This window comes from Equus przewalskii, chromosome 9 (genome assembly GCF_037783145.1).
Source record: "Equus przewalskii isolate Varuska chromosome 9, EquPr2, whole genome shotgun sequence".
Lineage (NCBI taxonomy): Eukaryota > Metazoa > Chordata > Mammalia > Perissodactyla > Equidae > Equus > Equus przewalskii.
Window position 1 is genome coordinate 16,839,447 of NC_091839.1, and position 27,737 is coordinate 16,867,183.

Below are 27,737 nucleotides of genomic sequence, written 5' to 3' on the forward strand. Positions count from 1 at the left end.
TGTATTTTTAAAAATTTACATACAATAAAATGTATTTTTTTTTTTTGTTACACAGCTCTGTGACTTATGTGTCTTTATATGACTTTTGTTTGCGAGTTCTCTGTAGTTTTACAAAGGTGTAGGGCTGTGTAACCACCACCACCATCCAGATACAGGGAAGTTTCATCGCCCCACAGACCCCCTCCTGATGCCTTGTTGTGGTCAGCCCTTCCCACCTGCCCCCACCCACCTGTGCCCTGTCCCGCGGTCCTGACTTTTCCATACTGTAGTGTGAGTGGAATCATGGAGCAGGCGTAGTCTTTTGGGCCTGGTGTCCTTCAGTTAGCTTACTGCACTGACGTTCATCCACGTGGTGTGAACGGATGGCTCTTCCTTGTTCTTGCTGAGTAGTGTTCCACTGTATGGATTACCACCTGTGTTCACCCGATGAGGACGCTGGGCTGTCCTCAGTTTTTGGCAGTTCTGACTGAAGCCGCTGTAAACATTCACGTGTTTTTGTGTGAATGTAAGTGTTCATTTCTCCGAATATGTATACCCAAGAGTGGAGTTGATGGCTCGAATGGTAACTCTGTGTTTAGCATTTTGGGGAACTGCGAAACTGTCTTCCACAGCGGACACGCTGCTTTACCATCCTGACCGCACTCTGTGTGGGTTCCACTTTCTCCACGTCCTTGCCAACAGGTGTTACCGTCTGTCTGTTTTAGGCCTTAGTGGGTAATGAGTTGTATCTCATTATGGTTTTTATTTGTATTTCCCAAATGACTAACGATGTAGAGCATCTTTTCATGTGCTCACTGGCCATTTGTGTATGTTCTGTAGAGAAATGTGTACTCGGATCATTTGCCCATTTTTTTAATTGGGTTGTTTTTTTATTGTTAAATCATAAGAGTTCTCCGTATATTCTGCATGTAAGTCCTTTATCAGATACATGATTTGCAAAACTTTTCTCCCATTCTGTGGGTTATCTTTTCACTTTCTTTTTTTTTTTTGTAAGATTTTATTTTTCCTTTTTCTCCCCAAAGCCCCCTGGTACATAGTTGTGTATTTTTAGTTGTGAGTCCTTCTAGTTGTGGCATGCAGGATGCCGCCGCAGCATGGTCTGATGAACAGTGCCATGTCCATGCCCAGGATTTGAACTGACAAAACCCTGGGCAGCTGAAGTGGAGCACGTGAACTTAACCACTTGGCCACAGGGGTGGCCCCACACTTTCTTTCTTTCTTTTTTCTTTGCTGAGGAAGATTTGCCCAGAGCTAATATCTGTGCCAACCTTCCTCTGTTTTTTAGTATGTGGGCTGCTAGCACAGCATGGCCACTAACAGAGCAGTGTAGGTCTGTGCCTGAGAACCGAACCTGGGCCACTGAAGTGGAGCATGCTGGATTTAAGCACTAGGCCACCAGGACTGGCCCCTCACTTTCTTGAGGGTATCCTTTGAAGTACAGGTTTTTAATATTTAGGAAATATAATGTGTCTGTTTTTCTTTTTTCACATAGGCTTTTGGTATCTAAGAAAACATTGCCCAATCTAAAGTCATGAAGATTTATTCCTCTGTGTTTTCTTCTAAGAGTTTTGTAGTTTCAGCTTGTGCATTTAGGTCTGTGATCCATTTCTGAGTTAACTCTTATACATGGTGTGAGGTAGGGGTCCAGGTTATTTCTTTTGCATGTAGAAACCCAGTTGTTCTAATACCATTTGTTAAAAAGACTATTTATTTTCCCATTGAGTAGTCTTGGCACCTTAGTCAAAAATCAGTCGAGGAGCCAGCCCTGAGGTGCAGTGGTTAAGTGCACACATTCTGCTTCAGTGGCCTGGAGTTCGCCAGTTCGGATCCCAGGTGCGGACATGGCACCGCTCATCAGCTATGCTGTGGCAGGCGTCCCACATATAAAATAGAGGAAGATGGGCATGGCTGTTAGCTCAGGGCCAGTCTTCCTCAACAAAAAGGGGAGAGTTGGCAGCAGATGTTAGCTCAGGGCTAATCTTCCTCAGGAAAAAAAAAAAAGTCGACTGTGTATGTGTTATTTCTGGACTCTCGGTTCTGTTTCATTGATCTGTATGTCTGTTTTTATGCCAGTACCACACTGTCTTGATTACTGTTGCTTTCTAGTAATAAGTTTTGAAATTGGGCCATATGAGTTCTCCAACTTTGTTCTTCGTTTTCAAGATGGTTTTGGCTAGAGACAGCCCTGAAGGCCTAGTGGTTAAAGTTTGATGTGCTCTGCCTCAGCAGCCTGGGTTTCATTGCCGGGTGTGGAACCACACCAGTTGTCTGTCAATAGCCATGCTGTGGTGGTGGCTCACATAGAATAAGTAGAAGGGCTTACAGCTAGAATATACAAGTGTGCACTGGGCCTTTGGGGAGGGAAAGAAAAAAAGAGAGGAAGGTTGGCAACAGATATTAGCTGAGGGTGAATCTTTCCCAGCAAAAAAAAAGAAATTGAAAAAAAGGATTGTTTTGGCTATTTTGGGTCTCTTACATTCCCATATGAATTTTAGGGTGGGTTTTTCCGTTTCTACAAAAATGGCATCTGGAATTTTGGTAGGGATTGTGTCAAATATATAGATTGATTTAGGGAGTATTGCTATCTTAATATTAAATCTTCTGATCTGTGAACATGAGCTAGCTTTCCATTTTTTTAGGTCTTTTATTTCTTTCAACAGTGTTTTGTAGTTTTCAGAGTGTAAGTTTTAGACATCTATTTCTAAATTTATTCCTAAATACTTTATTTATTTGGACGATATTGTAAGTGGAATTCTTAATTTCCTTTTTCAAAATATTCCTTGATAATGTATAGAAATACAGTTGACTTTTGTCTATCAATCTTGTATCCTAAGCTTTGCTGAATTAATTTAGTAGTTCATATAATTTTTCTGTAGATTCCTTAGTGTTTTCTATATACTTGATCACGTCATCTGTGAATATATATTACTTCTTTTCTAACGTGGATCTCTCTGATTTGTTTTCCTTCTTTGATGGCCCTGGCTAGAGCCCCAGTGCAGTGTTGGCTGGAGGCGGTGAGAGCACCCGTCTTTGTCCTGCTCCTGATCTTAGCGGGAAAGCTGGCGGTCTTCCACCATAAAGTACGATGTTAACTGTGGAGTTCTCACAGTTGCCCTTTAAGAAATTTCCTTCTATTCCCAGTTTGTTGAATGTTTTTATCAGGAAAAGGTGCTGGATTTTGTCACATGCTTTTGCTGTGTCTGTTGAGATGATCGTGTGTTTATTGTCCTTTATTCACTTAATATGGCATCCTACATTGATTGATTTTTTTCAGATGTTAAACCATCCTGTCATTCCTGGCATAAATCCTACTTAGTCATGGTGGATAATTTTTTCTATACGTTGGTTTGGTTTGCTAGCATTTTGTTGAGATAATATACTTATAAGAGGAAAAAAGCAGCATGTTAAATCGTATAGTATGATCACACAGAATGTAGGTGTATTTTTTTAAAAAAGGGAGAATCTTCCCTCATTTGATTATCTGTGAGTAGTGGAGTTGTGGGTGACCAGTTTTCTTTGGTGGAGTTCTCTGTGTGTTTTATAGTTCCGCAGTGGACCTTTCAGCAGGAGGAAGAGTTCCCTCTGGGCTTGAACAGGTGGCAGTGCTGGTCCCGGCCAGAGGCGAGGAGACGGTACCCTCACACAGTTGGTGGGAGCTGAAACGGATGTGGCCTTCCTGGAGGGCGGTGTGGCCCAGTGTCTCGGGACCCAGCGATTCCGTAGTTAGGGACTTGCCAGAGGAGTTACTTGGACGCCTATGTATGCCAAGATGTGTGATCGCAATGTCGAATGACTCAGGAATCCATCAGTGGGTTATAGAGTGGGATGAATAACAGTTGGTATTACTTGGGTTTTAAATTATTTATGTTTAGATTTGTGCACTTTTTTTTTTTTCCTAGATTTTATTTTTTTCCCTTTTCTCCCCAAAGCCCCCCGGTACATAGTTATATATTCTTCGTTGTGGGTCCTTCTAGTTGTGGCATGTGGGACGCTGCCTCAGCGTGGTTTGATGAGCAGTGTCATGTCCGCGCCCAGGATTCGAACCAAGGAAACACTGGGCCGCCTACAGCGGAGTGCGTGAACTTAACCACTCGGCCACGGGGCCAGCCCCTAGATTTGTGCACTTTTTAAAATGTCTAGAAGGATGTGCGCCACACTAGGAAGCTTGGAGGTGGTCTCCTGGTGGTAGGGCTCCTTGGGCAAGCTTTCCCCGTACTCGTCTTTGTTCCAGTTTGCTTATTAGTTAAAAAACGCCGTTGTGTTCAGGGCTGGGAACTGGCAGGGCACCCCTTCTCTGGGGAGTGGTGGAAGAAAGTGTTTCCTGCCCAAGATGGGTGATTTGGAGGGGGGCAGGTGACAGTATTAGCTAAAATTTGTCCTCTGGGTGCCCCATCCTGGCCCAGAAGGGCTGATATCTCTGTGGGTAGTGAGACTTTTTTCTGCCCCCGTGCTGTAATTTCAGGCCGCAGATTTCCCATGCCTCCTGCATGTCAACACAGGCCTTTGCCCGGACGTTGTCTGGGAATAGCATATAGAACCCACTGCCCACTGCGGGTCAGGAGGGAATTGCGAGAATGTGACCGGGGCACTGAAACATCTGATATTTGTAGTGCCTTATTTTTAGGAGGCACAGATATAGTCTTTCCTTTAACTTAAAAAAAAAATGTTGTGAAACCGTTCCTGCCTGGCGAGGTTCAAAGGTCTTTCCCAGCCACCTCCTAACCCCCTGGATCAGATTTAATTGTCACGTCTAGATGCCAACGTTGGCATTGCTGTCTGAATTGACTCCTCTGGTGGGAGGTGTTTTTATGCAGGCCAGCCCACTCCTGACCTGGCCAGGTGTCCTGTCAGCCCTGCTGTTGCTCACGACCCCATTTCGCTGTCTTCTCTCTCAGGTATTGCTTCTCCGAGATGGCCCCCGTGTGTGCAGTGGTCGGAGGGATCCTGGCCCAGGAAATTGTGAAGGTAAAAAGTCACTGCAAAGCAGACGATAGTTGACCCTCGGCACCATGACCTCGTGGGGGCGCCAACATGGATTGCTCAGAACCGGCTCAGAGAGCTGCCAGGTTTCTCTGGCCCCGATCCTCCTGGTTTCATGCGCTCCCCTTTCCCTCGCTATCCCATTCTCTCCAGCCCATGCAGGTGGGCATTCAGCAAATGAAATTGAGGACCTACTCTGTCCCAGAGCTGACACTGTGCCCTTCAGACGCCATCTGCCGTCCCCTCACTATACAGATTAGTATCTGGTGCTGATGATGTTTGCCAGCTATATTGTTCCTCATGGCTCCGTGAGACGGGTACTGTTATGATCCCCATTTAAGGGGAGGACACTGAGCTCCAGAGAGGGGACGCCAAAAACCTGGGCTCTTAACCTCGACTGTATGGCTTCTCTCCATCTGTGACCCTGGCGTCAGAGCTCCCTCTCGTTAAAGCCCACGCCACAGGTATTTACAGAGGAGTGGAGTGTGTGCCCTATGCCAGGAGCCCCACGAGGCTCCATACAGGGTGCCTGTGACCTCCCCTCAGAAGGGAGGTGTTTCACCTGGGCTCTTGTAACCAGTAACTAGCACAGCCTTTGAGTGTCTTCTGGAAGGTTTCTGTTGACAAAACTATAGTATATGGCCAAATATATTTTACTTTCTTTGGGGACTCTGGTATTTGCCCGGAGACGTTGTCTGCCTTTCGGCAGCTTTAGTGGACTTACAGTGATGGCGTGTCCTTTGCTCTCACGGAGCGGAGTCGTGCCCGGCGAAATGATCTCCCACGTCCACATATATGCCAAGTTCAAGCTTAGGAGGGTGCTTTGGGGATGCAGAGTTCCACTGCTTTGCCTTGGGGTCTGTAAATTTGCTCTGGAGACATTTGGCTCAGTTGGATAGTCCCACTGTGTTCTTAAGGCTCTTTTTTTCTCTCTTCTTTCCTGATCCTTCTCTCTGGACCAAACTTTTTTTTTAAAGATTGTCACCTGAGCTAACATCTTTTGCCAATCTTTTTTTTTCTTCTCCTCAAAGCTCCCCAGCACATACGCATATATTTTCAGTTGTGGGTCCTTCTAGTTGTGGCATGTGGGACACCACCTCAGCATGGCCTGATGAGCGGTGCCATGTCCGCGCCCAGGATCCAAACCCGCAAAACCCTGGGCCGCCGAAGCGGAGCGCACGAACTTAACCAAACCCTCATCCACGGGGCCGGCCCCAGGACCAAATTCTTTGTCTGAATCTAACCTTTGTGTCATAGGCAGTGGGGTGGGCACTGAGGAGACATGGGGAGAGAAGGAGAAGTATGTGGTGGCCGTGCCTGTGCCCTGCTCACGCCTTCTGCTTAGCCCGGACTGACAGGAACTGTTGAGCTTCTGTGCCAGTCTGAGGAGCTGGGGTGGTTGCCCAGAGGACCATGTTGAGAAGGATCCTGAGGCTGCCTGGAGACAGACTCAGCAGGAAGGAGTGCAGTGAGGGACAAGGAAAAATGACAAGGGAGGAATGGGAACGTACATATTTTTTTCGCCCATAATGACGACAACAATGGATAACATTTACTCAGACCACCGCGTGCCACACCAAGGCCGTGTTCTTCACATGATTGACGCGGCAGGAGCTGTTGTGATCCCTGCTGTCTACAGGGGGGCTGAGTGCAGAGAAGTGGCAGAGCCAGGTTTCGAGCCCAGGCGGTCTGGTTTCTGGGCCTGTGCTCTTCACCGTGTGGCCATCGTGCCTGAGGCGCTGTGCCTGAGCAGCATCCATGTCGTTGCGCCCTCGGCCTCGCTTCTGCAGCCCATTGAGAAGCTGCTCCCTGGCTCTTTCCTGCAGGAGGGAGACGGGGTCAGGGCAGGTGGCCTTGAGGCCGTCGTGCGCCGTGATCTCTGCGTCCCAGTGCTAGCCTCGAAGGCAGCCCCTCCTTCCCGCCTGCTGGGGACAGCTGCTGCCCAGCATCCCGTTTCTGTTTATCCCAGACGGCCAGAGCACTCGGCATTCTTGGTTGCTGGGTGTGTTTGGAATCTCCTCCTGCCCCCCTCTTGCTTGGGAAGCACTTTACCTTTTGCCCCGTGTTCACCCCGTGCCCTGCTGTCTTTTCCCCTCCACTCCCCGTTACTTAACACGGTTCCGCCCTTCAGCCAGCTGGCAGTATGGCCCCGAGTCCGAGGGCCGCAGGCCTCCCGCTCCTCTCCTGAGGGGCCGTCTGTCCGCCCACGACAAGTCAATGCCAGGAGATGGAGGTCACATGTCAGAGTCTGCCCCCTGGGAATCGCCTTTCTCTGCTTCCTTCCTTGTGCCATTCCAGACACCACGTGTGCCATGGGCATCCCCTGTCGGGTCGTGCTTCCTTAGGTTTCACTTGCCCTTCCTTTCTGTTCACGCTGTCCACGGTAGGTAGAGCTGACTGTGACAGCAGCACCCATACCAGGCTCATCTCCTGTGACAAGGGTTCTGGTCTGGGAGTTCCAGCTGTGGAACCCCTGTGCTTGGGACCCCCAGACACTGGTGAAGGACCCCTGGCCCCCATTAGCGAGAGCAGCTCGTACTTTCTGAGAATTCACCATGTGCCAGGCACGTTACAAGCTTGATCGCGTTTCATTCTCACCAGCAACTCTAGCAGGGATGTGCTATTTGCCATTTCATGTGGGGGCCCAGAGAGGCCAGCCTCTGTCTTCTCCAAGCCTGGGAAGCGGGACCATCTAGCACAGACCTGGCCCAGCACAGGCTCGGGATGCTCTCCTTGGACGAGCAGCTGAATAACCACTTGGAGCGGGCGTGCGCGGTCCCTTACAGATGAGGGCCTGGGCTGGGGCTGCTGCTGCGTTCGGGAGTCGGGGCTTTGGAGCCCGCTCCCGGCCTTGCGCGGGGGCTCCTGCCTGTGAGTGGCAAGCCCGGCCCTCCCGGGAAGCTGTGCGCCCACCCGGCAGCTTGCTTAGCTGATGCATCCTCTTGACAGGATAACCCATTTGGGGTTAAGAACCCCTTAGAAAACTCATTGACACCTTTGAACCCTCTCCCCAGGACACACGTGTGCACACACGATTCAGCATGTAATTTCAGGAAGTGCGACCCCATCTTTAAAAGTGCTGGTTCCTTCTGTTAACCCCACAAGATAGTACCGTTTCCATGGCTGAGCAGCAGCTCCTGGGCCCTCTGGACCCCAGCCCTGGCTGTCTTGGGGAAGGCAGGCAGCATTGGTGCTGCCTGGACGAGCCACTTCCGTGCCCGGGTGTGTCCCCTTGGGGGGCGGGTGCTGCCGCCTGAGATGTGCTGGGACGAGGCACCGCCGTTCTCAGTGGGAGAGTCGTAGCTGATTATCACCTTGTTTGCCGAGCCCTGCCTCTCAGGGTTAGCCGTCGCTTTCAATAGTTGAGGTGCATCATCTCTTTTAATGCCTAGGGTATAATACGTGTGTTATTTTTATTTCTCATGCGGAAAGTAAGGTTCAGAGAGGCGTGATGGTCTGTCAGAGACACACAGCTCGTGAGGGACAGAGGAAACAGATGTGACGGTCATAATCAGTAATGTCTCCAGACGTAGCCAGGTCAGCTCTGGGGAGCAACATTGACCTCTCCTGAGAACCGCTGCCCAGCCTGCTTTGAGATCTGGTTTTTGAAGTTTTTTTTCTTTTTTCTCCATTTTATCCCTTTTAGAGCACTTGAGCTGAACCCTCTCTTGTTTTTCTCCCCAGGCCCTGTCTCAGAGGGATCCTCCTCACAACAACTTCTTCTTTTTTGATGGCATGAAGGGGAACGGGATTGTGGAGTGCCTTGGCCCCAAGTGAACCCGAGACTTGGCAGCCCGGAGACGCCGACCTGCAGCATGCCCACTTGTGCCCCGGCCCCTTCCCCTCGAAGGCATCTCCAGGCAAGGGAGAGAGGAAGTCATGGGACCAGTACAGACCGTGTCCTGCAAGCAGGGCGGCCGTGCGATGTGCCTCTTGCCAGTACCAGTAGCTGCTGACCAAGGGGCGCAGGGCCTGGCTGTCTCCATCCCAGCTCTGTCAGGACTGCCGGCCCCTGAGTGGTGAGCCCCTGAACGCCCCACGGATGCCTCTCTGTCCTGGTGCCACCGTGGGGTCGCCACCCTCTGGGGTACTGTTGGGGAAGCCTGCCAGGAACCAGCGCACCTTGTTGCTTAGGAGCCCCTGCCGCCTTCTCGGACTTAGTCCCCGCATGATGTCATACAGCGAGGAGCATGACTTCAGGTGGGGACTAAGGCCCAGGGCCAAGGGAGCGCTGGTGGCACCCCAGTTCCCAGCACAGACGGGGCCCTAGAGGAAAAAGCGCGGCAGGCGGAATGCATCTCCTCCAGAGTCTGAGATCCTGGAAAACAACAGCTGGCATCTGCTGTGCTGGTCTGGGGGTGTTGGTTTAGGCTTAGTTGAGTTCCAGCCTGGATTTTGGAACAGAGGAAATGTTACCAAGTCCTCTTGGGTATTAAGGCAAGACCTTGCAAATTGAGTATTAGTGGGAAAACTTTGTTTGAAAAAGGGTTCTGGTTTGTTGGGGCTGAGCTAGGCCGGGGAGCCTGCGTTTGATTGACCCCCGGCACTGATGCGGCGCCCACCGCTCTGCAGGGCGAGGCCTTAGGGCTGCGTCGCTCCTTCGTTTACCCCCTGCATCACAGCTGTTGGTGTTTTTTATATTGTCTATATTTTCTTGGCTCTTTGAAAAGGAATGATAGAAATAAAGTTATTTGCTTTAGAATTTGTTTGTTTTTCTTCCACATGAGAAACTTCTACCCCGTTAGGGAGTGATCCTTCCAGGTGCCTTTTTAAACCTGAAGAAATAGTGCTGACTGCTGTAACGTGGCTCAGGGCGCGCCTGCCCGCCGCCGTTCCTGCCGCCGGCTCCCTGGGAATGCAGCGGGACTTAGATGGCTCGAATTCTCGATTGCGTGGAAGCTGCTGGTTCCAATTGTCTGTTGAATAGTGCAGTTAAATAGTGGCTGGTCTCTGACAAGAATTATATAATAATAATGGAAAAGGAGTAAAACAGATGATACTGCTGCTGCCACGCCCTGTGTCCTAGGCACTGTGGAGAGTCAAAGTGGGCGATGACCTCCTTTAAGGCGAAGTGATGCTTAAGTCATGTGCCCCGAGTCCCACGGCTGGTACGGGCCAGCTTTCGCTGGAACACCGGGTGGGTCTGGACTTGGCAGCCCGGCAGCCGTGTTTCCTCCCCCTCGCTTGGCTTTCTCCTTGATGTAAAATTATGTGAGGTTTGGGTCTGGTCAGTCTGAATGAAGAAATCCACTCCTTTCCTCTTTCAGTGCTGCTGCTGTCAGTGAACAACGCTGGTCTCCACTGGGAGGAGGAACTCAATTCCCCAGCCCTCACAGCCGCCTCCACTCCCCTGGGGTGTGGCGAGGGCGCTGTGTGTGGAGGTGCCCCTCTCTGGGCTCCGTCAGTGTCAGTCAGGGGCACCAAGGTCAGTGGTTTTCTCGATGCAGGAATCTCACACGTCTTTGAAGTTTTGAGCTAATTACACCCTTTCCTTTGCAATGTGGGGCTGTGGTCACAAGGGGGAGCAGGTGGGTCTCAATGGATCAAAGCAAAATTGTCATTACAGTCTTCTCGGCAGCGTCTCAAACTTTTCTGCCCCTGTGCCTCGAATGGCAGAGAGTGAGTCAGCCAGAGAGACCCTCTCGGGATCTGGGGGCGGCACTGGAAGCTGCCAGCCCCGGGCAAGAAATGTCTTTATTCTCGTTTCCTTGCATTTCACAGTCTCCTGTATGCATGTTGGTATTATCATAAAAATGGATTTCCCTGCGTCTCCAGGAGGTGCACAGTGATGATCCTGCTGTGTCTGGTACCTCCGGGAGACAGGTAGCCCACTGGAGAAGGAGGCTCTGATCTGTGACGGGAACAAATACTGTTGGGATGCGGGAGTTACCGCGTGAAAGGAAATGGGCTGTCTTCTTTGGGGCTGCCGGCTTTCTCCACCCCGTTCTCCACCGCTGTTGTCTCTGGTTTGTGTAGTAGCCAAACTCTGTGAAGTGCTCAATGTGTTGAAACCTCAGGTAGAACATTCTAGTGAAACAGGTGCTACTCAGAAAATAAAAAAGTAACACATGCAAAGGGAAGAAATTACAACACAGTCAAAAGCCCTTGGTCCCGTCACGGCCCCACATGCCGTGATTCCCTTTGCAGTGCAGGCCGGTTGTGTCAGTTTCTTGCCTTTATTTGGTGGATGTAGATACGTGTATATCTACTGAGGTTTGCCTCACGTGCCCCTTTTCAGGTGCGGAAACGGAGCCTTCGGTTGTAGTTGACGAGTCAGGAGAGTTTAAAAATGCTAAGAGCAAGCGTATGCTCCCGCTCGCTGCCCGGTGCTGGTCAGAATAAAGGGGTGGGGTCCTCACAGCAGCAGCCCCAGGGGCTCGACACTGTTGTCGTGCCCACGTCAGGGGAAAGAGCCTCACCCAGCAAGTGAGGGGTGGAACGGGGGGACAGGGAGGCTGCTGTGGGGACACTCATTTGGTGTCATCGCTTCTTGTGTGGACAAGGGGCCTCACAAGGTCCTGAGACCCAGGGGTCACCACTGAGAGCCATCAGTCCGGCCCGGGTTCTGAGGGAGGCCCTTCAGCTGGGCCCAGAAGGGCAATAAGAGTGAAAAGACTCCTCCCACCGCGTCGTGCGGCCTGTCGGCCCCGTGTTGGCCACATTGCAGCAGCCGCTGACTTCACAGCTACACTCAGGCTTTTGGAGAGAAATGCGAGATGTTTTTTGTATATTTAGATGTATCCACTTTCATATCCGCCTCCCAGGGGTCCCCTGTGGCAGCCGTTGAGAGTGAGGCGTTTCAGACTAGCAGCTTCAAGCCCAGGCTCCACCACTGAGCTACGTGACCTTTGGTCCCCAGTTGCCCCATCGGTACAATGGGGTAGTAGGAGTGCGGTCCTCTGACGTGGGAATTCAGTGAATGAATACATTCCTTCGGTAGACATTGTTCAATGTAGCTGCTATTATGCAGTCATAAATAACTGTTTTTCTGCAACTTGCTTTTTCTCACTGGCTTGTTGATCCCTGCCAGTGCATAGAATTCCAGAACCACAGATGAACCATGAGCCATTTAGTCAGTCTGCTGTTGAGTGACTTGGAGCTGGTTTCCCTGGTGCGCACTTAGGAAAGACTCCCCAAAGCCGGACGCCAGTTACAGAGTGCGTCAGTGCATCTGAGATGTCGATCCCTTCCAGAAGGCTGTGTGGTGGTCACATTTTACCTTTCTTTTGTTGATTGGCTAGATCATACCTGCATGTGGTACAGAACTGAAAGGTTTATAAAGATGCACGGTCATATTTCGTAAGGAAGGAAAAAGCTATATAAACAATGAGAAGTAAATCTTCCTTTTCCAGAAGCAGCCGTTGCACGGTGGGCTTCTTTGCAGGTGGCGGAGGGGGGCCGGTTCAGGGCTGGGATTGGCTCGCTAGAGGCTGCGCAGTTTGCAAGGGGCAGCGGTTGAGCTGAGGGCCTTGGAGCCTCCGCTCCGCCACCTGCAGGACTGCTTGGCGCCTTGGTTCCAGGAGAGAGGGCCACAGAGATGACTTAGGTGTCTGCCTTCCCTACGGAATGATGGATGCCTCTTTCGTTTTCCTAGGAGCCCTTTGGACTTTGCTACCTTCCCTGGCCTGACTGACCCCGGTCTGTGCCTCTTCCCATCTAACTTGAATGGTGGAGTGGGGTTCCCCACTGTCAGTCCTAAAAGATGACAGGTTTGGTTCTGTTACAAAAAAAAAGAAGATACAGAAGTTCCATAAGTTTCTAACAGACAAACCACTCCCTGCAAATAACTATAACTTCTGGACAAAATACAAAAAAAGGAAAACCAGCAACAAAAATAAATAAATAAAACTATTGGCAGGCGCTGAAGCAGGTGGACTTTGGAGGGGAGTTGAAAGTTGCAAGAAGAGCCCACCACAGGGTGAGTGTTCTCATGTGTGTGTGTGTCCCACAGCTTTAGCCTGAGGGCAGACTGCGCCCCTAGCACTGCACCGGGCAGCTAAAACTCGGGGAAAACAGCTCTTACTGGACGGAGGAACCAGAGGACGGAGCTGAGAGTAACCACGGCTACGGAAAGGAGAGCTGGGGCGACGGGAACGCTGCGTACGCGCATCAATTCAGCCGAGCCCCTTGCTGACCACCGGACGGTGAGTGGATGGAGCAGGCTCAAAGCAGGGCTGAGGAGAACTGACTCTGAGCTCCGCCCGCGGCAGCGGTGTGATTGTCACAGCTGCACACATCCCCTCAAACAAAACAGTCACATCCTCTGGAGGAATGTAACAGAATCCAGAATGTCCAGCATGTAATCCCAAACTGGTATACACAGAATCAGGGACATGTGACCCATTCTCCAGGGGAGACAAGATGGCCGAGAGAATCCAGGTGTTGAGATTAGCAGACAAGGACTTCAAGGCAGTTACTACAACTCTGCCACTGAGGTAAAGGGAAATACAGGTGAGGTCTCGGCAGAGAACTAGCAAGGGTTAAAGAACCAAATGCATGTTCTAGGACGGAAGAATACGGTATCTGCAATCTTAGAAATTCACTGGTAGACCTAATAGAATGGAGATGAGAGAGAAAAGATTCTATGAACTGGAGACAGATTAATAGAAATTATCCAGTCTAAAAAAAGAGGAAAAACTTCTTTTTTTTTTAAGATTTTATTTTTCCTTTTTCTCCCCCAAGCTTCCCAGTACATAGTTGCACATTTTTAGTTGTGGGTCCTTCTAGCTGTGGCATGTGGGATGCCGCCTCAGCGTGGCCTGATGAGCGGTGCCATGTCCGCGCCCAGGATCCGAACCGGCGAAACCCCAGGCCACCAAAGTGGAGCCTGCGAACCCAAGCACTCGGCCACGGGGCTGACCTCGGAAACACTGAAATAACAAGATCTTCAGGGACTTGTGGGACACTATCGAAAGGTCTAATGTACATGTCATTGGAGTCCTAGAAGGAGAGGAGAGAGAGAATGGGGAAGAAAAAATATTTGAGTAAATAATGGCGCAAACTTCTGCAATTGGGTGAAAGAAATTTACAGACTTGAAAAGCTCAGTGATGGGGCCAGCCCTGTGGCCGAGTGGTTAAGTTCGCACGCTCTGCTTTGGCGGCCCAGGGTTTCGCCAGTTTGGATCCTGGGCACAGACATGGTACCGCTCATCAGGCCACGCTGAGGCGGTATCCCACATGCCACAACCAGAAGGACCCACAACTAAAAATACACAACTATGTACCGGGGGGGTTTGGGGAGAAGAAGAGAAAAAAAAGAAAAGCTCTGTGTATCCCAAACAGGAGAAATACGAAAAGATCTGTGTGTAGACATATCGTGGTCAATATGAAGACCAAAAACGAGGAAATCTTGAAAGCAGCCTGGCGAAACCAGCGCATTACAAACAGGGAACTATGATTCAGATGGTCCCGGATGCATCATCAGAAGTGATGGAGGCCAGAAGGCAGCGAAACAACATTTCTAAAACGCCGAGAGAAGACTGGCAGCCCCGGAATTCTGTAACCAGTGCATATAGGTATTTTCAGATAAAAGAAAACTAAGAGAATTGGTCACCAGCAGAAATGCACTATAAGAAATGCTAATGGATATTGTCCGGGCTTAAAGAAGTTACCCCGGACTTCGGACTTCAGGACGCATCGAAGAGCACTGGATGGGGAGGAATTTTTTTTTTCCTGCTTTTTCTCCCCAAATCCCCCCCCAGTACATAGTTGTATTTTTAGTTGTGGGTCCTTGTAGTTGTGGCATGTGGGACGCCGCCTCAGCGTGGCCTAATGAGCGGTGCCGTGTCTGCACCCAGGATCCAAACCCTGGGCTGCCGAAGCGGAGCGCACGAAGTTAACCACTTGGCCACGGAGCCAGCCCCTAGGAGGAAATTCTTTTTCAAAGGCTATTTTTTCCTCTTAATTCCTTTGAAATAGATATGATTATTTAAAGTAAAAGTTATGATACTGTCTTGTGGAACTTAAAATGTGTGTAGATATAATCCAAATGACAACTGTAGCGTAAAACAAGGAGGAGGGAGGGTCATTGGACCTGCACGGTGGCCGAGTTTCTACGTCGTAAGCAAAGTGGTTCAATTCTAAGATGGCGAAGAGGTGAGGACGTGTTTGCGATCCCTAGGGCAGTGCTAAAAAAATGCTGACACACCAAAAGATAAAGGTGAAAGGATTCTGAAAAGGATTCAAATAATCCACGAGAAGCCAGGAGAAGAAACAGGAACCAAAACAGGACAAATGGAAAACAAATAATGAATCGATAGACCTAATCCAGCCAAGTGACTGATTCCGCGAACTGGTCCTGGCATGGGGAGGCGCCAGGTGGCGTGACCCAGGAGAGCTCTGCTGCCAGCCAGCCGCTGTGAACGCCCCCATGGGCCTAGGGCCTGTGCAGAGTGTTTAAGCAGGAAGAAAAATGCAGAGAATCGTATAATAAACCCCCAGGTACCCCCCATCATTTTGCCGCCTGCTTTGTTCGCTCACCGTTGTTTATTCATATTGCTACTGTTCTAGCTCATTCCAGTTAACTGCTGTCTGTTACTCTGTGCTGTGACGAGAGCTGATTTGATTTACCCTGTCGACTGCCGTTGGACACCTAGATGGCTGGGTTTGTGCGTTGCCAACACACGGACACTCGCACACATCCACTTTTCCACGAGACGCCCAGGAAGGCATTGCTGGCATAGGTATGCGTGTCCTCAGCTTGACAAGGTTTTGCCAAACTGCTCTCGAAAGTGATGGTTCCTGTTTCCCTCGCCCTGGCCTTTGAGGAGGAGAAGGGCCGTTTGCCTTGGGCTTCCCCTTTACCCGTGAGGACAGCCAGGAAGGGGAGAGCCGGGGCCTGAGCCTGCGTCTGTGCCAGTGAGTGGGGGAGAGGGCACGAGGAGAGCAGTTGGCCGGCGGCCTGTGTTAAGGGAGAGAACAGTAGGTGCTCCCTTCCTAGAGCGATTCCACACAGGCTTTTCTGGCTGGGCCTTAGCACCCGGCAGCCGCCCCGGAGAAGCTTCACTTGGGGCTCAACTCAGGGTGCCCTCCCCGATGTCACCCTCTGCCTTCATTGCTGACACGGTCCCCAGGACTCCTCATGGTGATGCTTCTGACTAAGTTTTAGATCATTTGTTCATTCAGTAAATGTCAGACCCCCATGGCATACTTGATCCAGTGGGGATAAAGCGCCAATAAGCCTGTCCCCACCAGGCTTTGCTTTCAGCGGGAGACCAATAGGGACGCATGAAGGCTGGGTGCAGGTGTCGCGCCCACGCTCCTCAGCCTTCCTCCAGATACAGCTACAGACGCCCGCGTGCCCTGTGGACCGCCTACCCCTCCCCTCCAGACAGGGGTCTCAGGCTCCGACAGACCACACGGAGGGGAAGGAGTGCACACAGCATCCACTGTTCCAATCTGATTTTATTGAAAAGGAAACATACAAAAATCATGTACAAAAAAAATTAACCAAACATGTACAGAAAATTCATTCCGGTATCTACAGCAGCGCATATACAGTATTTTACAGGCTGGGCCATCCCTCCCCGCTCCCAGACTCCTCCCTCTTCTGAGATTCCCCCCTCCCTGACTCCCCGTCTTCCCCCCAGCGCTTCGCCCTGGGGACTAAGGCTGGGGCGGTTTCCTCCGAAATCTCCCACCCCCCAAATGAATGCCAGTGGTCACACGTGCTCTCTCTAAACCTATGCAATGGGATTGATGGGGGCGGGGGGTGGTCACGGCAGAGCACAGGATTCACAGTCTGGGCCCCTCCTGGCCACCCCCAGATGAAGGTGGGGCAGGCATGCCCACCACCCGCCAGCTGGCTCAGGGAAGATGGCTGGGCGCCGGGCTGGGGCAGCCGACACACGCACCCCATCCTCTGGCTCCAGGAGGCTAGTGGTCACGTTTGGCTCATTTGCTCTTCACGGGCCCCCTCCCCAGGAGGAGGGGGGGAAGCACCAGGGGCCCGAGGCCAGGCCCAGAGTGAAGGAGCACTGGGAGGGAGAGTCCCCCAGTGTCACCCCTGCAGCTGGAACGGGCAGCCAGCACCAGCAGCCTTTCCTGAGATGGTGGTGGGCGGCACAGGCGGGCGGCTCGGTCCCCACCACCTCGGTCACCGCCGCCTTCAGACGCTGAGTCCGTCAGCCCTCTCTGCCCTGGCTCCTCAGCCAGGGGCCCAGGAGTCCACATCTCCGTCAGTGCACCCAGGCTAGGCCGGGGCTGGGTCTGCAGTGGCTGCCCTGGCCCGCCCCTGGGACAGGCAGGGCTGGTAGTCCAGTATGCTACATGGTGCAGAAAGAGCCCCCCGCGCTGGCCAGGGCGTCAGGAGGTGGGAGGGTCCTGCCCCCCAAGTCCCCGACGTCCCCCGGGCGGGTGCAGGCACCTAGTTGGGCTCCATCTCCGGGGCCGCTCGGCCCCTGGGTAGGGGCAGGAGTCCCATGATGAGATTGTACAGGACCCTCCAGGGCGAGGGGCGGTGTCGCTGCTGCTCCTCTTGTCTCTAGGGAAAGAGACAAGGAAGTCAGAGTGGGCTTGGGACGTGTGCCGGGCAGTGAGGAGCAAGGAAGGGTCCCAAGAGAGCTGCACCCTCATTGTTAATCCCAGTTCCTCCGCCCACCTGAGCCAATGTGGTCACCTTGAGGGTGGCACCTCACAGCAGTGTGGCGTTGGCAAGCTTTTTAAGTAATGCCAAACTAACCCAAACTAGCAATCATCTAGTAAGGCTGAGGGCGGGCAGACCACCAGGGATGTCCACTGGAGACACACAAGTGCACCTGGTGATGGACATTGTTTGGAAGAGGGGTGAAAAAAGCCAATAGATAAAATTTGAAACTTTTAAAAAATCTGAAATAGCCATCAATGAGAAAATGAGCAAGGATACTACGCGCTGATCCAACAGGATGCTACATAGCAGGAAAAAAGAAAGAAGGAAAGCTCCTTTGCCCGAGTGAATGGATCTCAAGCATAATACTGAGGGGCAACTTTGGAGAGGAACACACCATATCGTGTATGTTAAGCCCTAAACGCCCCCAATCCTAAGCATTGGGTGCGTCCTGATAAATCCATAGTAAAAGGATCAGCACCTGCAGAGGCCGGGACAAGCCACCTCGAGGGGCTGCCCTTGGAGGAGGGGAGGGGACGGGAGGGAACTGGGGGCTTCACAACATCCGGTGTTTGTTTTCCTCTGAACAAGCAAGCGATGCGGGTGTCGCGTTCAGCTCGGACAGGGCCGGGGTCGGGCGCCCTGAGGCTTGTTAGCCTCTGTTCTCCGCTGCAGGCTCAGATTCTGTTCTAATAAGAGGCCGGGATGCGGGCGCGGGGCGGGGCCTCCGCGGGGAGGGGCGGGGCTCCAGGGAAGGGGGCGGGGCCGCCGCGGGCTGCGGGCAGGGCCTCCATGGGGGGAAGGGGGGCCGGGGGCGGGGCCTTCGCGGGGAGGGGCGGGGCTCCCGGGAAGGGGGCGGGGCGCCGCGGGCCACAGGCGGGGGCGGGGCCTCCGCGGGGAGGGGCGGAGCTCTCGGGAGGCAGGGCGGTGCGCCGCGGGCGGGGGGCGGGGCGGGGCGGCCTCGCCGCCGCTGCTGACTCACCGGCTATAAATAGCCCGCGATATAGGAGCCGCTCCGGCGCGCGCCGCCCTCAGTCCCCGCGGCCGCGGGCACGGGTGCGCCGCAGCGCTCCAGGCCGACCCGGCCCCCAGCCCTCGCCCGAGCCGTGCCAGCGCCGGGCGGGCCCCGCGGCGGCTCCGCGGGCGCGCCGCCCCTCCCGTCGGCCTGTCCCCGGCGCGACCCCGCCGCGCAGGGCAGCAGCTGCCGCACATCTGGCGGGCCGCCCGCAGCCCCCTCCCCGGCGGGAAGTCCCACCTGCCGTCTACCCCTCCCCCCGCACTCACCCGCCGCTCGTACAGCGCGTTCAGGTCGTCCGCCATCCGCCGCAGCTGGGCCCCGATCTCCCGGGCCCACTGCTCCTCCTCCCCCCGGACTCCCGGGGCTGCCTGGGTGGGGCCGCCCTCCAGGGCCCCCGGGGCGCTGGGCACCGGCGACTCCAGGTGCTGCTCGGCCGGCAAGAGTGAGGGCTGTGGACCTGGGAAAAGCCGAGGGGCGTGGTCAGCGCCCACCACCCCTCTAGGCCCGAAAGTGTCCCGAGGGACCAGTTCGCCAGGGCCGGCTTCTCCCTTTTCCTCCAGCCCGATTTCTCTTCCGCTCCCCGCCTTATTTCTAGCGATTCGGTTTTCCCCTCTTAAATCCAGATTTCTCAGCTCCTACTCCTCAGGCACCAGAAAGCAAGACGAGGTCTTGGCGGGGGCCTTCTCTGGGGTCACCTGTCTAGCCAGCTACCACCCCACTAACTGTGTTAGTCTCGAAGTCCTTCCTCTTATCCGACCTAAGTACCGCTGTGCCAAAACGGGGTCAAATTTTGCCTGCTTCATTTAACAGATGGGGAAACTGAGGCCCACCGTAAGAAATGGCCCAAGGTCACACAGGGATACAGTGACTGACTACACCCAGAGTCACAAGCCTCAGGTCTCCTGCCCTCTCGTGTCCAACCACAGTGAAGCCACACCCCCGGATGTGGCAGGGGCCTGGAGACCAGAAGGCCAGACGGTGGCAGCCTCTGAGCACGGGCCTGGGGGGCTGGGATGCAGGAGATGCCTTCCTGCCCCACCCCCTTCTGAGCGCCTCTGACGTCTCTTCCTCCCTCCTGTCACACCACGTCCTGGCAGGAGGGATCCCTAAGGCCCCAAGTCAGGGCCTCAGTTTCCACACCTGTGACTCTCGTCATTGCAATCGGGTCCCCTCTGGCCCCCCGAGCCAGGGAACTGAGCCAGGGAAGTTTTCTCTCTCTTTACCTCCCTGGGCTCCAGGGAGGAAGGGCGGGCGGGAGGGTGGGGGTGGGGGGAGTGGAGAGGGAAACCAGGACCATCCTTCCCCTGACCCCAGAGTGCCGGCTGGGATGGGGCCAGCCGGGCACCACAGGGTTAACAGCCCATCAGGCAGGGGACCTTTAACCCTTCCCTCCCCAAGACTCACCCCTCCCCACTTTCTCAGCATAATGGCCCCTCCCCCTCTCCTTCCTCCTCCCGGACTGCGGAGAGGACGGTCCTGGCCAAAGAGATGCAGATAAAGGCATAAGGCCACCCTCGGGCCCTGCCCGAAGTCCTAAGGTGACAGTCCCCCCCGCGCTGCCCACACTCCCTCCAACTACAATCCTCAGGGGGCGTTAAGGGGACCCAGACTAGGGGAGGGGGCTGGGAAACAGCTGTTGCCCCAGGCCCGGAAAAGGCCGTGGGCTGCAACTCGGGGACTGACTGCAGTCAGATTCCAGGAGGGACTTCCCACGCGGCCTCCCCCCACCCCCAGCCTCCCACTCCGTCTTCCTGCTTCTTGCAACACAAAGACCACACTGGCCACACCCTCCCCGGGGCCCGGCCGGCTCGCCGCCTCCCCCCTCGCTCCCGCTGCTGCAGAGCCTCGGGGGCTCTGTCCTGGCTCCCATCACCCCTGCGGCGGCCGGGCACTCACCGTCGGGGCGCGGGGCTCGGGGACGGCTGCGGGGGCCCCCAGGCCAGCGGGGGCCCCCCAGGGCGGCGGTGACGGCGGGCGGGGCGGCGGGGGCGCAGAGGTAGGCAGCGGGCAGCAGGGCGGGCGCGGCGGGCGCGGCGGGCAGGCCGGGCTCGCAGAGGCCGCAGGACACGGCCGAGGGCACCAGGCGGCTGAGCGGGAAGGGGCGCGGGCCGTCGCGGGCCAGGCCCTCTACCGGCTCCGGGGAGCTGCCCTCCTGGCGTGCTCGGGCCATGGCGCTCCCTGGGGCCTGCGGGACAGGGAGAGGGGGCGGTCAGCCGGGAAGTGCCAGGGCACAGGGGCCCCACGGTGCACACACCTTCCCCGGGTGCCAGGGCACCCCTGCTCCTGCCCACAGTGATGAGCACACATGGGCGGCAGGGAAGCCCGGGGTGGCACCCACAACACACACACATGGCCCAGATGGCAGGGACTGTAGGTGTGCGTGATGGCACCACAAGACACCCCCCCCACCCCCACCCCAGGGGCTGACCCAGGGCATGGCTGGGGGGGACAGCCTCCCATGCACATGGTGATGGTGACACATGAGGGACAAGGAGGCACAGGATGGCTGTCACAGCAAGTACAAGGGCTCACAGGGGACCCAGATGGAGGGATCTGTCAGGTGTGTGTGTGTGTGTGTGAGGGTTGTCAGTCCCACAACACAAACTCACCCACCCTGGGATTCACACAGGGCATGAGCGGTGGGGTTAACTTCCAGGACACAGTGATGGGCACACACAGAGGGCAGCCAGGCACTGGGATGCTCCCACAACACACACAGGGACTCACACAGGACCCACATGGAGAAGACTGTTGGGGTGTGTATGAGGGTACACAACACAAACACACAAGGACTCACGCGGGACTGGCCAGCCTGACCTCCCACCTCATCTCCCCTTTGCACAGAAACATCGAGATGGTCTCCATCTCGGATATTGCTACTCAGCACACAGGACACACACACACACACACACACTGACCAAAACTGGGCACACACAAACACACACAGACCATCAGAAGAGCTATACCCACAATGCATACTGGCTGGCACAACCCATCACCATCCGTGTACACACACATATACAATCTGTCAGAATCTCACACACTGACCTACTGTTGATATGCCCAGGGACACAAACACACACACACACACACACACACAATGCAGCCATCACCAGCACAGACAGAAACTAACTAGGCACTGCCACACTTCTCAAACACACATGCCCCTCCCCACACACATACACACCCAAGAGATAAGACCTACGCACCTCAGGACTCACACAGAGATCAACACAAACCAGACATCCACGGACATCCACACACCAACACAACGGAAACACACCCTCTTGTCACCAACTCTCAGCCCCCAGGACACATGTGAATCAGGCAGATACAGACACATGTCATCAGACCCAGATCCATCACCACACATCCCGGCAACAACTCAGGGACCCAACAGCAGACATCCACCTGCCCTCCTCCCCCAACCTCAAAACATCACCAACTGTCCGCCCCGGACACACACACACACACACACACACAGCTCAGCGAACTCATCCACACAGCCCTGGCAGCGCGCACACCTAAGGCACCCACCGAAAACACTGGTCTCACGTGACTGACATAAACACTACACACACGCAGCCCACATGACACACGAGCCAGCCGATCACAGGGACAAGACCCTCAGACCTAGGGCACACACACACACACACCGGGGCTCATACACAGCCCCGTGCAAGAGGCTGCCAGCAAGCCCCACCGACCTCACTGCACAGACCCCACCAGCCGCGGTCCTTGATCCTCAGACGCGATGCCAGACACACAAGCCCAACACAGACCGAGACAACCCTCCAGCACACACACACCCCACACACAGAACTCACACAGGCACCTGGAGAGAAAACAGGCATCGGCATTCAGCAGGCACACCGTCACCAACGCGGCCGAGACACATGCCCCGGAGATAACACACAGACAGTTCACAGAGACAAGCCGCCCGAGCACACAGACAGCACATCGGGCAAGACACACACACACACACACATAAACAGCTCACTCAAGCAACCCACCAACACACCACAACCACACGCTACAGCCCCCGCAGGCAACACAGACCCACAGAATCACCCCCGGGGCAGCGCACACAGACAACTCTCACCGGGAACACACACACACACACACAGGTACACGCATGTAAACAGACCACCCACCCCTCGGGCACGGCAGACACGGCCAGAATCCCACACAAACACACATGGGGGACTCACGCGCACACCCCGCCGGGCCACAGCCCCCACATGCCCCTGCCCGGACACAGCCACTCCCCGCAGACCCCAGCGCAAACTCGGAGCCAGACGCACGCACACACCCAGGCGAGACACCTGCAGATCCACAGCCCCGCACACGCGCGCTCCCACGGCGGGCCCAGACGCCCCCCGCGCTGTCACAGCCCCCCCACCCCGCCGCCGCCACGTGCGCCCGCCCCGCCCGCCAGGCGAGCGCGGGGCCAATAACCGGCTGTTGCTGGGGCGCAGCCCCCGCCCGCCGGAGCCGCAGACTCCACGGCCCGCGAGCCGCCCCCTGTCACCGCCCCCAGCGGGCGCGCGCCCGGGGTGTGGCCGCCCCGCCACGCCGTCCCCCCCCCCGCGCGCGCCCCTCCCGGACTGCGGGGGCCGGGGCCGTCGGGGTCGCCTCACTTCCCCGGGGCCGCACGGGCCGCCAGGGGGCGCTGCCGAGCCCGCACCCCATTGTTTGTAAACAAACCCGCCGGACCGCGGAGGCACCTGCGCTCCCGGACCCTGGGTGCCTCCCGCCCGGCGACCCCAGCCCAGGGGGCCCTCGGAGGGGTGGAGGGCGGGGAGCGGGGGAGGCACGGTGCGGGGATGCAGCGCGCGCCCGGCGCGCTCCGAGTGCACTCCCGCCACCTCCTCCAGGGAGCCCACCGGGCCTGGCCGCCCGCGGCCGGCGGGGCCTCGGGGTGCGCGCACTCACCCCGGGGGCATGAACACGCCGGAGGGGGCGGTGATGCGGGGCGGGCGGCTTCCTTCGGGAGGGCGCGCCCGCCGAGCGCCGCTCGCTGCGGCGGCGGCTGCTGCTGCTGCTGCTTGCTGCTGCTGCTGCTGCCGCTCTAACTGCAGTGGCTACTGCTGTCGCTGTCGCCGCCGCCGCTCGGGCCGCAGGCGCGTCCGCGTCGTGGCCGCCGCCGCTGCCGATCTCGCTGCCGCCGCCGCCAGGCGCCCGCTCGCATGTGGCTCGCGCCGCGTCTCAGGCCGCCCGGCGGATCCCGGGCCCGCTCGGCGGCCGCCCCGCCCCGGCCCGCCGCCCCGCCCCCGCCCCCGCCCCCGCCCCCGCCCGGCGGTCCCACGCCCCGCCCCCGTGACGCCGCCGCCCCGCCCGCCGCCCGCCCGCCGCGGACAAGTCGGGACTTGCAGACGCGCGCCGCGCCCCCTACCTCCGCGCGGGGGCTTTCCCTGCAGCCGGGGCGGGGCGGGCCCGGCGGGCCGCGGGGGGCGGGGGGCGCCCGGACGGCGGGACAGGCGGACACGCGCGCTGACACACTGACACACTGACTGGGCCCCGCAGGCACACACCCCCGGCGACGCGAGCGCACACTGCCCGACTGGCGCTCCAGGGTACACAAAGTCACGTGCTGCCGAGGCCACGGGGACGCACGGCCGCGGCCGCACACACGCGCGCCCTGGACAGGGGCGTGGACACACAAACTCACACGCGCGGACACAAATGCAGAGACGGGCTCGCTGGCAGGGTCGCTGACACTCGGACAGGGACACACGGGGGTGCTCAAACCCCCACCGGGATGATCACACTTGGACCCCCAAAGTGGTCGCCAACATTGCCACTGAGCAGGCACCCACAACACACACGGTGATGGACTCACACCTACACAGGCGGACGGCATCTCTGGAAATACGAACTTCCTGAGAGGTGCAGACACACAAACACAGACGCCTGTCACAGGGACACCTGGACACACAGCCTGATATAGATGACACCCCACGGGGACACACAAACACACCCACGCCAGCTCACAGCTGACACACGACAACTGTCAGAAATTGACCCTCACAGACATAGATCAAGTCAGACACAGAAGAAACTGACCCTTGACACAGTCACAAAGTCAGACCTGTGACAGGTTCCTGCTAACTGGCCCACTGACGGGACACACTCCGGAGCGTGCACACCTGGCCACACTTGCCACGAGTCTGCTGGGGGACCCAGGGCGAGAAGGAAGCCCCAGGCGCCTGGCACAGACATGCCCGGGCAGCCCCTGCGCTGACTCTCACCCCCTCGCTGGCTCTCAGTTCCCTTTCCTTTCTCGGTTTCCCATTGTCACTCCCCCTCTCTCATGTGGTGGCCTGGTGTCCTTTCCTCCCCCAGGGCCCTGGGGCTCTGTCTACCCAGCACCTTCCATTTCCTCTGTTGTCAAACCTCAAACCAAACCATGTCACCAGAGTGTGAGTGGCCTCTGAGTGCCCAGCGCTGGGCTGGCAGAGAAGGGCGGCCAGACCCCAGCAGAGGTGGGCTTGTCCGGGTTCTCACACTCGGCTCCCTCAGGGGCCAGATCCTTCAGTTTCCCGAGAGAATCAGGAAACGCAGATCTCACGTGAGATCTAGATTTTAAATATCGGGAACTAATTCAGACTCCCTCCCTCCTTCCCTTCCTTCCTTCCTTCATTCCCCCTTCCTTCCTTCCTTCCTTTCTTCCTTCCAGTGTTTTTCAAACTGCCGGTCAGGAGCAAACCACGCATTGTGAAAGAGCCCTTGTGGATCTTATTGTTTTTATTCTAGTTTATTGAGATATATTTGTATGCAATAGAATGCTCTCTTTTTAGGTGGATAGTTTGGTGAGCTGTGACAAAGGTACCTTATGGCACACCAGCACAGTCAAGATCCAGAACATTCCTACTGCCCCAAATACCTCCCCTGTGTCTCTTTATAGTCAGTCCCTTCTACCTGCAACTTTAGGGGCTCCTGACCAGACTTTTAAAAAAATACAAAATAGGATATCCTTTAAAAAAATGGTGAAGTCAAAGGAAAATACGGTTTTGTGAAAATTTTGTTTATATATGGTGAGGACGTATCAGGCCACAAAGTGTATTTCTGGCTGTATGGAATGTAAAGGTGTTTGAGAAATGCCACTTTGGACATTTATTAAATGAGAGCATGCATGGAAGTCACTGAGAGCTGTGTGTGACAGGGTGTAAGTGCCAAGTAGATGTTAGTTATTGTCACTAGTATAACTAATTATTGTCACTGGGTGCTCAGTGTCCGAAAGAGATGAAGTGGGAGAGAGGCAGGCCCCGGCCCTGGGCTAGCTCATGGTCCAACCTGTACCCCTTACTCACCAGTCCGTGCCCCCAAGCTGCCCAATCTACGACTGGACCCCAGGAGGCCAGATGTGCTGGAATGTTCTTCTGAGAAGAATATGAGTGTGATGAGGGACAGTAGGAATCTGGGTTGGTGGGTAGGGTTGGGAGAGACGGGGAGAGGGCCAAGAGTCTACCAGGCCATGAGTGTTGTCACCAGTCACGATCCTCCCCACAAGCTAGTTCAGATCCTGTTCCAGATTCTCGCATCCTATTGCGCCAGACCAGGGGTCTCCAAACTCAAGAGCCGTCAGTAAATAAATGAGAGAAAGGAGTCCAGTGTAAGACAACAGGGAGTGGTGGGGACTGTGGCTAACTGGAGAAAGCATGTTCCTTCTAGAGGCATACAAGTAAAAGTTAAAAACTGTGGGCAAAGAAAAAGAAAGTTTGTGGCTGACTCAATGGCTGCCTTTTTTTTTTTTCCCCCTCCACAAAGCCCCAGTACATCATTGCATATCTTAGTTGTAAGTCCTTCTAGTTCTTCTATGTGGGACGCCGCCTCAGCAAGGCTTGACCAATGGCATGTAGGTCCACGCCCTGGATCCGAACTGGCGAACCTTGGGCCACTGAAGAGGAGTGCACGAACTTAACCACTTGGCCACAGGGCCAGTCCCTCGAGGGCTGCCTTTTTGAGGCCCCCACCCAGGGGCACATGGAGGGAGAAGGCCCAACCTCCATCTTCCAGACTCCGTCTCCCCCCTCCACAGACAGCGGGTCTCCTGAGGGACCGAGGGACTCCCTCCTCAGTTCCTGGAGGAGCATCTGGGCCTCCCTCAGACCCTGCCTCTGGTCCCTGCTCCCCTGGAGAGGGCACAAGGGGCCCTGAAGCTTTGCGGGTCACAGACTTCTCTGAGAGAGGGTGAGAGATGGAGGTAAACTGAGACAGAGACAGAGAGAGACGAGATGACTCAGACAGAGGAGTGGATCGAGTCAGAAAGAGACCAGGGACAGACCAGACGGGGAGAGTCCAGGGTTTCCTAACCTCCTCTCTGTTGGCATTTGGGGCCGGGCGACTCCTTGTTGTGGGGGCTATCTTGTGTTTTGTAGGGTGCCAGGAGCACCCCCTCCCTTGGTCACAATCAAAAATGTCTCCAGACATTGCCGATATGCCCTGGGGGAGGCAAAGTCACCTCCAGTTGAGGACACCAGCTGTGAGAAATCAGTCCGGGTCCCCACAGCTGCGGCCCGTGTCCCCAAAGCCTGCGTGCTGAGCTCACTGAAGAGCGTGGGCTCTGGGTCTAGATGGCCTGAGTTAGAATCCCCAGCTCTGCCGCTTACTGGCTGTGTGACCTTGGGCAAGTCATGATGTCTCTGAGCCTCGGTTTCTTCCTCTGCGAGTTGGGACAGCGCAAGTCCCTTCCTCATAGAATTGTGCAGAGTAAGAAAGTCAGTAAAAACAAAGCTCTGGGGCCTCGTGGGCGTTACCCATCCTTACGACCCCCAGTGTGGGCATCCGTGGACTCTCCCAGAATCCAGACAAGGACTTCAAGCTAAGACCCTCAGGTGGAAGCAGGGGGTCTCAAACTGGCGGCCCGCGGGCCAGCCACCGATGTGCTTTCCTTCTCTTTTTGAATATTAATTCTTCCCAAAGGGACGCTCAGCAGAGTGAAGCTCTCAGACTCGGGAGCCAGGCCACCTGGGTTCAAATGATGACCTTGAGCGAGCGGCTTCCCCTCTCCGTGCCTCAGTTTCCTCCTCTGTTCGAAGGACATCACCCTAGGACCCAAACTCTTGTGAAGATGAAACGAGTTCCTATTGGTAACGCACTTCGAACAGGGCCCGGCAGGCGGGAGGGGGGGCCTGCCTGGGAAGCGCTGCTTAG

The 27,737-nt window shown here is 55.5% G+C and overlaps 2 protein-coding genes across 5 annotated transcripts in view; one reads left to right on the forward strand and one right to left on the reverse strand.

The window, feature by feature from the left end:
* SAE1 (SUMO1 activating enzyme subunit 1) overlaps window positions 1-9,682 on the forward strand; it is a 64,664-nt gene extending 54,982 nt beyond the window's left edge. For both annotated transcript variants that reach the window (XM_070633073.1, XM_070633074.1), the window contains 2 exons: window positions 4,896-4,965; window positions 8,665-9,682. In XM_070633073.1, coding sequence (XP_070489174.1) covers window positions 4,896-4,965; window positions 8,665-8,757 — 163 coding nt within the window. In that variant the 3' untranslated portion in view covers window positions 8,758-9,682. The remainder of the gene's footprint in view (window positions 1-4,895; window positions 4,966-8,664) is intronic.
* Window positions 9,683-16,365: 6,683 nt separating this feature from the next.
* Window positions 16,366-24,802, reverse strand: BBC3 (BCL2 binding component 3). 3 transcript variants are annotated; one of them, XM_070633077.1, is made up of 4 exons: window positions 24,673-24,802; window positions 20,478-20,766; window positions 18,848-19,038; window positions 16,366-17,461 (listed from the first exon to the last, which is right to left on the reverse strand). In XM_070633077.1, exons 2-4 carry the CDS (start codon window positions 20,749-20,751, stop codon window positions 17,345-17,347), a joined length of 582 nt encoding a protein of 193 aa, XP_070489178.1. In that variant the 5' UTR covers window positions 20,752-20,766; window positions 24,673-24,802; the 3' UTR covers window positions 16,366-17,344. The 3 variants fall into 3 exon arrangements, with proteins under 3 accessions (XP_070489178.1, XP_070489177.1, XP_070489179.1); XM_070633076.1 differs by lacking the exon at window positions 24,673-24,802 and adding an exon at window positions 23,517-23,808; XM_070633078.1 differs by lacking the exon at window positions 24,673-24,802 and adding an exon at window positions 22,894-22,989.
* Between the last annotated feature and the right edge of the window lie 2,935 nt (window positions 24,803-27,737).

What these genes read in the sequence shown, in the direction of transcription:
- BBC3 (XM_070633077.1), bottom strand. Translation starts at nt 20,751, where the DNA reads ATGGCCCGAGCACGCCAGGAGGGCAGCTCCCCGGAGCCGGTAGAGGGC. An exon ending in CCGAGCCCCGCGCCCCGACG is followed by an intron (nt 19,039 to 20,477) that starts GTGAGTGCCCGG and finishes GGCTTTTCCCAG; the next exon opens with GTCCACAGCCCTCACTCTTG. An exon ending in ACGCGCTGTACGAGCGGCGG is followed by an intron (nt 17,462 to 18,847) that starts GTGAGTGCGGGG and finishes CTCTTTCCCTAG; the next exon opens with AGACAAGAGGAGCAGCAGCG.